Below are 11,622 nucleotides of genomic sequence, written 5' to 3' on the forward strand. Positions count from 1 at the left end.
CCTTCCCCCTCTTTCTTTCCTTTCTCTTCCCTTCTTTTTCTTCTCCCTTCCCTCCCTCCCAACTCCCTCCCTTCCTTTCTTTCTTTCTTTCTTTCTTTCTTTCTTTCTTTCTTTCTTTCTTTCTTTCTTTCTTTCTTTCTTTCTCCTCCCTCTCAATACATGTCACATAGCAGCAGCTAATCTACTTAACTCCATTTCTTTCCCAGTGACATCACAGAGGGCCACTTCACCTAGCAACAGCCAATCCTTCGCCCAGCCATAACCAATCAGCTTTGTTCCTTATCTTTCTCTCTGCTCTAGCCTCAAAAGGGTTTTTTTTTAAAAAAATTCAAATCCCTTCATTATTTTATGTTGGATCATGAAGGGTATCTGTGCCAATTATGGTCCAGATCCATCAAGCCTGTCTGTCCCAGCCGAGATAATATCCTGGCCCGATGGACCTAAACCTCAATTTCTCAGACTGCAAGAAACATCTGTTCAGTATGTTGTGAGGTTCTGCCCCATGAGTCAGAATAAATATGGGTGTTTCACGGAGCTTAGCTACAGACAATGGATTTTGTGAAATGGAGGTCACCAGGTTGTTCTCAGTTTCCACTTAGAACACACCACAAAATTCATTGTGTACAGCTAAGCACAACAATGCAATCCCATCTGCTGAGACTTGTTGGTGATACATGTTGCTTTCTGATGGGCCAAAGTAAGCACAACATTTTAGAAAATACTGTGCACAAAATTACCAGCAGGATATCTGAATGCTGTATTTAGACTTGGGTAGCATCTAGAATCATAGAATCATAGAGTTGGAAGAGACCTCATGGGCCATCCAGTCCAACCCCCTGCCAGAAGCAGGAAAATCTCATTCAAAGCACCCCTGACAGATAGTCATCCAGCCTCTGCTTAAAAGCCTCCAAAGAAGGAGCCTTCACCACACTCCGGGGCAGAGAGTTCCACTGCTGAACAGCTCTTACAGTGAGGAAGATATCGCCAAGATATCACATTATTTAAATGCAAATATTCCAAAATACGAGGGGGAAAGGGAATCCCAAACATTTCTCATCCCAAACATTTTGGATAATAGATGTTTTTAATGTATTTATTTATTTATTTATTTTACTGTTTTACCCACTCTCACCCTCCGCCCTTTCCCCTTGGATATACTTTTTGTACAGTAACCTACAGAAATTATATATGAAATATCAATTTTAAACTCAATTTTTCTACTCCACATCTTAATACATTCTCTAAATAATTCCTACCTGGATTCCACATACTCTTAATTATTATAACATTTTCTATTTTATCTATATTGTTCAATTAGCTATTTGTTATTTCCACATTTAATATATTAACTATATTATTATACTAATTTGTTAAAGTGCACTTTATTTTATGTTTCCAACTCCTCAAAAAAACAATTTGAGCACATGCTATTAATTTATCAACCACCTTTTCTTTTTGCACATTACAAACTCCTGGTATCCTTGCATGTAATACATTTCTATTGGCTATTAATATTTGAAGATTTAACATTCTTTTAATTTCTCCTTCAATCATTCTCCAGTATGCCTGTACTCTATCACATTCCCATACAGATGCAATGCTTTTACACAAAATAAATAAATCACATTCCTATATCATGTCATTAAACACACCTCTTTGTTTACAATCATGCTAACACCTGTTCTTTATCCCTGGTAAATAACGTGAAAGTTGTACAGGGGTCCTGTACCATTTTTGTAGCATTTTCCTTCTTACTTCCTTAGTACATTATATTTTTCTTTTGCTATATTACTTATTCCCCTTTGGCTGTCTTTTCTATCAATTTCCATATCCATTTTCCATGTTTGAAATATTTCTTCTATTATTTCTTCTTTTATTTTAATTATAATTGTTATAATTTGATAATTTTACACATGCTGTGGTGCATGACCGTATTTTACGTTATGTAACTGTGGTTGATCGGTTGTGTCTCTCAGACATTCCCTTATCACTTTCTCTAATTGACTGTCCTGCGGATAATAGATGTTTTTATTTATTTACTTATTTATATTTCACTTTATCTCTCCATGCAGAGACTCAAAGTGGCTCACAATAAAAACACTACAACTTAAAATATACAAATATAATATAGTATATCATTATGTTGTTGTTTATTCATTCAGTCGTTTCCGAATCTTTGTGACCTCATGGACCAGCCTACGCCAGAGCTCCCTGTCGGTTGTCGCCATCCCAGCTTATACATGTAATATATAATAAAAATTATTATATTATTATATATTATTATATTATACTACAGTAGAGTCTCACTTATCCAACATAAATGGGCCAACAGAATGAAAAAGTTGGATAATAAGGGGGGATTAAGGAAAAGCCTATTAAAGTCAAATGACATTATGATTTTAGAAATTATACACCAAAGCACCATGTTTTACAACAAATCAACAGAAAAAGCAGTTTACTACACTGTAACGTTATGTAGTAATTATTGTATTTACAAATATAACACCAATACATCTTAATGTATTGAAAACATTGACTACAAAACCATTGGCTACTAAAAAATTGACTACAAATAAAGCTAGAATTGCATAAAATGAACTTGCATTAACAACATTGTCGGAAGTTAAATCCGTAAAAAAATTCAGTCCTTGCTACCTATGGAAATAGTTGAGGATCCGGACGGGAGGCAGACTGCGTTGGATAATACAGAATGTTGGATAAGCGAAGGCAGGATAAGTGAGACTCTGTCATGGTTTGCAAAGATACTATATGTGTGTTAACTGGAAAATCAGGAGCCCCCGGTGACGTAGTGGGTTAAAGCCTTGTGACTTGAAGGTTGGGTTGCTGACCTGAAGGCTGCCAGGTTCGAATCCAACCCGGGGAGAGCATGGATGAGCTCCCTCTATCAGCTCCAGCTCCATGCGGGGACATGAGAGAAGCCTCCCACAAGGATGGTAAAAACACAATAAAATAAAATCCGGACGTCCCCATGGCAACATTCTTGCAGTCGGCCATTTCTCTCACACCAGAAGCGACTTGCAGTTTCTCAAGTTGCTCCTGACACACACACACAAAACTGGAAGATTAAATGCATTAAGCCGATTGGCTGAGTTTGCAAGGACCTGGGAATCTGTTTGCAACTATTGCTGTCCTGCTGCTGTGTGTGAGTCTACTGAGTACTGTCTGGAAAGAAGATGGCTCTGTATTCATAGAAGCCTATCTATTTCTGAGGCCTTGTTTGCTGCTGATCTTCACTGAAGCAGATGTATGGACTAAGAAACGACTGCTTATGGCTGCTGATTTCTATAAGCAATCAGAGAGACTATTGTAAATAGCATTGTTCTGTTGATCTCTTAAGGTAAAGGTAAAGGTTTCCCCTGATGTTAAGTCCAGTCATGTCTGACTCCGGGGGTTGGTGCTCATCTCCATTTCTAAGCCGAAGAGCCGGCGTTGTCCGTAGACACCTCCAAGGTCATGTGGCCGGCATGACTGCAAAAAGTTCCTGTGTTATTAGTTCTGCAAAGCTGAGTGGTGCATCATTCTGCAGGGTGACTCTGGCTTCATGGGCACATGTAAGAGCTTCTACCCATCATCCACAATCCCCTCTACTGTATAATATTATACCAGAATATACAATACACTACCAGTATATTATATTATATTATATTATTAGTATTACATAATATACTAGCTATGCCCGGCCACGCGTTGCTGTGGCGTTGTCTGGTGGTGTTGGTGAGAACTTGTTGAGGTAGTGGTGGTATTGAATGTTTGTTGTATGGTTGTCTTTATGTTTAGTATGCATTTGGTTGTTTGTGTACTGTGAAAGTGGTGAGGGTAGAGGGGGTCTATGTCCCTTTGTAGTATTGTATAGTATTTATACGTTGCCCATGTGTTGTGTATGCTTGGATTGTGTCCTGCTGCATAGTAGAAAGGGTTGGGCTGGATGGCCCTTAGGGGTCTCTGCAAACTCTTGTGCCTGTCCCCTGGGCTGAGTAGGTTGCTAGGAGACCAAGTGGGCGGAACTTAGCCTTGTAACTGGCAGCAATTGGATAAAAACAATTTTTCCTCTCACTCTAATTAAGACTTTATTTTTCTTTTCTTTTTGTTGTATCAACCTAGAGCCGTGGATGATGGGTTGTGTTGTCAAATTTCGAGGTTGGGGCGCCTGTAGTTTTGTTGTTTTGTCCGCTGCCCTGATGCAATCACTCTTTTATATATATAGACTGTTCTATAGCATAAGTTGTAGTATATATACTATATTATATTACAACATAATATCATATACGATAGAGTCTCACTTATCCAACATTCGCTTATCCAACGTTCTGGATTATCCAATGCATTTTTGTAGTCAATGTTTTCAATATATCGTGATATTTTGGTGCTAAATTCGTAAATACAGTAATTACTACATAGCATTACTGTGTATTGAATGTTGATGTTTAATAGGCTTCTCCTTAATCTCTCTTTATTATCCAACATATTCGCTACCGCTACCATTAACATTAGAAGGCCCACTGCGCCACCTACCGTTTATAGCCTCGCATTGCACCCCTCCATCCCCGCCTCCTTCTTTCAGCCAGACGACGAGCCTTCTTCGTCCCTTTCGACGCTAGACTGTGGACCGTACCAACTTCCGCTGCGGGGAGGACAAAAATAAAATTACCATTACAGACAGCTGAGTGATAGTTCCACTAAAAATAAATTTAAAAATTAAAATAAAAGATACCTTTAATATGTCTCTAAGAAGAACACAAAGAAAAGTCGAAGCTGGTGGGAAAGATAGGAAGGTGGGGAAGAAACCTCCCCACCGAGGAAGGGAAATAGTTCAGTCCTCAAGATGGCGGCCACCATGAAGAAAGCGGTGAGTGGTCTCAGGAAAAGCGAAGAAGGCGGGAGAACAGTTTTCTCAGTTTCTTCTCTCGTCTTGTGGCTTTTCTTGTATTTGAGAGAACGGGGATGAAGTGGGGGTGGCGAGGGATACCTTTTCCTGCAGCATTAGCTTCTTTAACACATATACACGCACACACATTTTTCTGCAAAATCAACATACTTTTCACAATCACAAATAAACAATGAACACATTTCTATCTCAGAAGAGCTCACATCCGAACTATGGGATATTTTGCATCTTACTGAGTCTATATGATGGTAAAAGCTATCAGATCTCAAATAGGGGACATCCCTTATAATAAGGGGTACCTGCCAGCACTATAAGGAATAAGATTTCTGGACCCTGAAATAAATGACATCCCTTGTAATACCCGGGGACTCTAGCTATTAAGTTGCACGTCTATGAATGAGAGACATCAAGAGACTCTACTCATGTATTGCAAACTCACTGCCATGGCTTCCATCTCAGTCCTATTTGTTAGCGAGAAACTTAAATGCTGGATTTTAGTGCAGCCAATAATAATAATAATAATAATAATAATAATAAAAACTATTTATATACCGCCCTATCTCCCGGATGGGACTCAGGGCGGTTTACAGTCATAAAAGCAACACAAACATTACATACCAACATAATACACATTATTAAACAAAGTGAAATAATACAATTATAACAATAAATCACACTTACATGACCAGATCAATGGGACGGGAACCATAAATGCAATATATTAAAATGTATCATTTTAGGCTAGGGAAATCTTGTGCAATGTATCCAGGCTCAGAAATCGGCGGTAGTCCAATGTAATTGGAGCAGAAGGAGCAGAAGTAGTACTTCTCACTTATCCAAGACTCACTTATCCAAGGTTCTGGATTATCCAAGGCATTTTTTGTAGTCAATGATTTCAGTATACTGTATCATGATATTTTGGTGCTAAATTCATAAATACAGTAGTTACAACATAACATTACTGCCTATTGAACTACTTTTTCTGTCAAATTTGTTGTACAACATGATGTTTTGGTGCTTAATTTATAAAATCATAACCTAAATTGATGTTTAATAGGCTTTTCCTTAATCCCTCCTTATTATCCAAGATATTAGCTTATCCAACGTTCTGCCGGCCCTTTTAGCTTGAATAAGTGAGACTCTACTGTATTTTCATCTACTAGCAGCATCGGTTCTTTGACTCAGCAGGTGTCTTCTTGATTTTTTAAAAGTCTACTGTCATATACACTGTTGGGGGGATAAGTGAAAAGCCCTGTCCATGCTCTCTACATTTTATTCCTCAATTTGTAATTCTGGATTAAAGTAGTTCAGAAATGTACTAAGGTTTTTTCATAATTTATGTGAAAACACAAGAAACTGTTTTGGTCCATTTAGGCCAATGTAATCAGCTCTTGGCTGGCAACAGTGATAGGTCATGATTCCTTCCTTACTCTTTTGGAGATCTTTGAAGGTTTTTTCAATGGTCTCCCATTCAGGTAATAATCAGGCCTACTTACCTTCTGAAATCAGATGGTATGAAATTTACATGCCGATATCTGAGGTATCTATGACTGTGTTAAGATCAGTTTTTTATTTGTCAATAACAGTTATTCTATCAAGAATAGGTGCCACCTGGAGACATGTAAAGGGTAACTTAAAACATATATTCCTTTATAATTTATAAAGTTTCAAGTTACAAATCCAAGTTAGGGTATCCGAGCACTTTGAAAGTTTTCATTTCTGAAGCTGTAAAACAGTAGAGCAGGAAATAATAATAATAATACATTTTATTTATACCCTCCCCCCCCTCCCCGAAGGGGCTCGGAGTGGCTTACAGTGATATGTTGAACTATAACATTGAATAATATTTTGCTAAAGAAGTAACATAATTGCTAATGTCTTGCTTTCACATTTAGGTTTGGAAAACACTGCTCACGGTTTTCACTCCCTTGTGATAGTCAGCATCATCACTTCTTGTTTTACAGGACAAATTGTATTAGTGCTTATTCAGAGAGTCTTAAAGGAGAAAAAAGCTCCACCTTACCTTTTTAAAAATAAACATTGAGTCCTTTGTGATCTCAGAATTCTCTATGGTAACTCTTGGGTCTCTTGGGTATGCTGATATTATATGGATTTTTTCCTGGAGCTATCCTCATGCTACTTGGTTATCTTGATCTTCACTTTGATGCCTTGTCTTTATGAAGTTTATGACAACTAGCTGCTTTGGAATCTTTTGAGAAACCACACTGATGAAATGTTGATAAATTGATGTAAGCTTCAACTGAATGGTGAGCACAGTATATTCTAAGTTAATTGAAAGAGTAGATTATTGTCGCATAAGGTACATGTGTGAGCTTTCTCTCTTTGTATTGTTTTTGTAGGCAGCTGAAGACGTCAATGTTACCTTTGAAGATCAACAGAAAATCAACAAGTTTGCAAGAAACACCAGTAGAATTACAGAATTGAAAGAAGAAATAGAGGATAAAAAGGTAACCTCAATATAATGTGTCTAGTATGTTCATAATTGTTCTATTTACTTGTATGGAAATCATGCTCCCATTTATTTGTTTGTTTGTTTAGTATTTCCATCCCTCCTTTTTATCTAAAATAGCAATAATATAAAACAGTAATAGTGTTTGTATGTACTTTCAAATAGCTTGACAGCTTATGGCAACTCCCATGAATTTCACAGAGTTTTCTTACACTAAGATGGTTTTGCCATTTCCTTCATCTTGAAATATAGTCTATGGCACCAAGTCTTAATTGGCAGCATGCCATTCAAATACTGACCGGAATTGACCCGCTTAGCTTCCAAGATCAGATGGAATCTGGTGCTTTTAGGGTATTGAAGGCTTTTAGGGTAACAGAATAGTTGCAACATAAATGTTTGTCAGTTGAAAACAAAATTTAAAACAACATTTAAAATACCTTTAAATGTTACAAATTTAGGACTAGAATAGCCTTTCTTGATTCAGTTTAAAGGAAAAGAGTGTTGGGTAAACAACTTACTGGTGGCATCAGAACTTCAGATTGTATGCCCTGGTTAATGAAAGAGATGTATACCCAGGGATTTTTCCTTAATAGGTTATTCAGCATGTTTCAGATGACTTTTTATTCAAAACTAACAATTATTCACATGAGAAGTGAGACATCCAGATCAGGTAAGCCTTACATCAATAAACAAAATCATTAAAAACCTAATAGTGACCACTTGATGACTTGTTTTGCAGTGCATCTAAGGTTGAACTTTTCTTTCACCAGACACCACCTTTCTAATATTTTCCATAATAATTATAACTTGGTGACATAATTTATAGATCTATGTTTTTAACATGCTGGGGGTAAGTGATGAATCAGACTTATCTGCTTTACTCTTTGTACTAGGCACACATGTACTAGGATAAGTTAGAGTAGAACATCATTCTTTTTCAGCTCTATTGAAGACATTCGTACTATTGCAACATATCACTGAAAGTCTGGATTTCAGCTAGACAGAAAAAATGGATGAGCATCAAAATATTTTATAAAAAAGGACTTTGTCAGAAGCTTTGTTAAGTCAGTTATGCATGTATATGTTACATAGCATAGAGGACAAAACACAACCTTAAGAAACACTATAGGCCTATAGACGCAGTGTAGTACAGAAATCCCTACACATCACCTTTTGCAGTTGCATATCAAAGAGGCATAAGAGTCACCATAAAATATACCAGTACTGTATTTTTCTGCAGTTTTTTTTTCAAAAGATACATTGTTCCATAAAGTTTATTATTGCCACAGTACATGAATGCAATAAAAGTCAATGTGAGAAGGGGTAAAATAGTTACAGCACTAATATAATTTTAATGTATACTAATGCATAGTAGTTGCCATAATCTAATTTCCATAATCTAAAATGAAAACTGAAATTTAACTTGTCAGATCACTGTATGTATCAATGTGCTAAATTCTATCAAAATTGTGATAGCAACCACAGCAACAAACAATCTCCCCTCTCCCCCAGTTCTTAAAATTTTAAAACACAGGATTCAGTATGCTTTTTCTTGTTTAAAGAAGATTGTAGCTTTTTGCTGCTATGATTTGGGGGCATAACTATTTTTTAAATCCCCTTGTGAGGTGAATAGAGCTCCAGTATGACCTCCTTGTCCTGAGATGGTTCACCATTGTTGCTCAGAACTCATTGACTTCTTAGTTGCTGTCTTTTAAATCTGTGGAATCTTAATATTCAGTTATACACAGGGATGAGAAAATGGTAAGAACATTTTCAATGCCTTTTCAAAAGGCTCCTAGCAAACAATTTGCTTTTTTCCCCTTTTCAGTACTGCAGTTCTTGAGATTTAATGCTTTCATAGAACTTTGAACTGTGCCCTCAAATTGTCTTTTCCTATATTGCAGTGATTCTCAACCTGGGGTCCCAGAAATCCCAGCCATTTTACCCGCTGTTAGTTTGAGAACCACTGCTATATGGCCATAAACATTCTATAGGTCAAAAGAATATGTCAGAAGCTACATTGTTATCTGTCAGTTTGTATCCTGTTGCATGGGGACTGATTGATTTCTTGACCACAGAAACAGCTTCAGAACTTGCAAGATGCATGTGATGACATCATGATGCTTGATGACGACTCACTATTCATACCTTATCAAATTGGAGACGTCTTCATTAACCACCCCCAAGATGAGACGCAAGAGATGTTGGAGGAAGCAAAAGTGAGGAATGATGTCTCTTTTCTCCCTCCCTGGCTTTTTTAAACAATGCAGTGGCAGTGGGATTGGGGACCAATCAATAAAAGAAACTCATTGGGTTCATTTAGTATCCTTGAATCTAGTAAACCCATTGCTTCTTCTGTTAACACTATTTGAAACTTTTAGAACAACACCTTTTCTTCTGGTCATAAACTTTCTTTTTCTTTTGCAGCAAAACTTGCAGGAAGAAATTGGAGCTTTGGAGTCTCGAGTAGAATCAATCCAGAGAGTATTATCAGACCTTAAAGTCCAGCTTTATGCAAAGTTTGGCAACAATATAAATCTTGAGGCAGATGACAATTAAATACCATAGAAATAGCATTTTGGTTTTCTCCCTTCTTAACTCTAATGTATTTTTTATATATTCATTTGTCTGTTTCATGTATTTAACAAAATAATTATTTTGCACACTTGTGATTATATGTTTTAAGTAAGTAGATCCACGTTCATTTGGTGCATAATCAAATGGGGAGTGTATAAAGGCTTGTAGAAATAGTAAAAATCAAACAAACACATTGTGTTTCGTACTAGTATTGTTCTAAAATGAGTGCCAAGACAGTTCTGCATGATTAAAAAATGAAGTAAGAAAGAACATAAGCTAGACTTCATTTTATACAGTAGAAGATGTCACTCAAAAGTCTTTTCAGGTATGGAAAGAAAATAAAAATAATATTTTTACACATTAGATGAAAGAAACATTTTTAGTGTCACAATGAATCAGTTTAGCAATGGTATTTAAAGATACACTTTAGGTATACAAATAGACTTTATTTTTAATCAGTCTTTCTCGCAGTAGAAGACCCCAGAGTGTCTTACAATATCAATTAAATCAGACTAGAGCTAAAATCAAATCACTTAGAATGCTTAAAGCTATTAAAATAAGCTATCATATTAAAAACAAGCATTGCTTTTAATAGTATTTAAAAACATAACAAGACAAAGAGAAGTACACTGCTTCCCCCGATAAAATATCCTCCCACAGCAACAGATAATGGCCAAATGCTTGTTTGAAACGAATAGTGGCAGCAAAAGAAGAAGAGTGGGAAGCAGCCTAGGGTGGATCTGTGCTGTAGAATTAAGACAATTTGAACTGTCATGGATTACTGCTATTGAATCCTGAAAGATAAAGTTTTACAAGGTCTAACCTTTTCTGCCTAAGGTGCTGTTGCATCACCAAGCTAAAAATCCTAGGATTCTATAGGGCTGAACCATGGCAGCTAAAGTAGTGTCAAACTGCATTAATTCTATAGTGTAGATGCCTCCTCCCCATTTTTCGAAGAAGGGAATACTACAAAACTGAGCAACTAGTGAGAAGGCCTTCCCTTGTATCTCCTAATATGTCTGCAAATTAGTAGGCTTGTGAGAAAGTCTTGTCTCTTAGATCTTAAAATTTGGTCATATTTATACGAGACTATATATTCTGAAAAGGAATTGTCTTTCCAGAAAGTTAGTGCTTAGCCACTCCCTTTAAAATACTTCTCATTACCCAGGTTTTTTTAAAAATATCTAAAATGAATGATTAGTCTTTGTTTTGATAATCATTGTTTATAAGTACTATTGATGTGATGATAGTGAGGATTGTAGTCAAGAGGTTTAGACCAGTGGTTCTCAACCTGGGGTCCCCAGATGTTTTTGGCCTTCAACTCCCAGAAATCCTAACAGCTGGTAAACTAGCTGGGATTTCTGGGAGTTGTAGACCAAAAACATCTGGGGTCCCTAAGTTGAGAACCATTGGTTTAGACAGAACCTCAAACCACTTCTACACTGCCATATAAAATCCAGATGATATGTTTTGAACTGGATTATAGACTGAGTGACTTATCAGGATTCAGATAATAAATTGCATTGCACTTTATTCTTACCATCGGGACAGGTGGTTGAACTGAATAGCCCTTGTGGTCTCCTCCAACTCTATCATTCTAACTAGTATCAGTGGTTTTGCAAAGGATGCATGTTTGCTGGTTTGCTTGTTTGTTTTATAATGTTTACTG

At 36.7% G+C, this 11,622-nt stretch overlaps 1 protein-coding gene and 1 long non-coding RNA gene across 3 annotated transcripts; one reads left to right on the forward strand and one right to left on the reverse strand.

The window, feature by feature from the left end:
- Positions 1-4,011: 4,011 nt before the first annotated feature.
- On the reverse strand, positions 4,012-4,865 carry LOC134298513 (uncharacterized). Its single transcript, XR_010005619.1, has 2 exons — positions 4,733-4,865; positions 4,012-4,642 (listed from the first exon to the last, which is right to left on the reverse strand). It is a non-coding gene; the product is annotated as an uncharacterized LOC134298513 (long non-coding RNA).
- On the forward strand, positions 4,719-10,144 carry pfdn4 (prefoldin subunit 4). 2 transcript variants are annotated; one of them, XM_003228758.4, is made up of 4 exons: positions 4,719-4,867; positions 7,267-7,374; positions 9,455-9,595; positions 9,804-10,144. In XM_003228758.4, the coding sequence occupies exons 1-4, from the start codon at positions 4,844-4,846 to the stop codon at positions 9,933-9,935; spliced, it is 405 nt and encodes a 134-aa protein (XP_003228806.2). In that variant the 5' UTR covers positions 4,719-4,843; the 3' UTR covers positions 9,936-10,144. The 2 variants fall into 2 exon arrangements, with proteins under 2 accessions (XP_003228806.2, XP_062835017.1); XM_062978947.1 differs by lacking the exon at positions 4,719-4,867 and adding an exon at positions 7,022-7,173.
- The last annotated feature ends 1,478 nt before the right edge of the window (positions 10,145-11,622 follow it).

This window comes from Anolis carolinensis, chromosome 4 (assembly GCF_035594765.1).
Source record: "Anolis carolinensis isolate JA03-04 chromosome 4, rAnoCar3.1.pri, whole genome shotgun sequence".
Classification (NCBI taxonomy): Eukaryota; Metazoa; Chordata; class Lepidosauria; order Squamata; family Dactyloidae; genus Anolis; species Anolis carolinensis.

What these genes read in the sequence shown, in the direction of transcription:
- pfdn4 (XM_003228758.4), top strand. Translation starts at nt 4,844, where the DNA reads ATGGCGGCCACCATGAAGAAAGCG. An exon ending in CGGCCACCATGAAGAAAGCG is followed by an intron (nt 4,868 to 7,266) that starts GTGAGTGGTCTC and finishes TTGTTTTTGTAG; the next exon opens with GCAGCTGAAGACGTCAATGT. An exon ending in AAGAAATAGAGGATAAAAAG is followed by an intron (nt 7,375 to 9,454) that starts GTAACCTCAATA and finishes TCTTGACCACAG; the next exon opens with AAACAGCTTCAGAACTTGCA.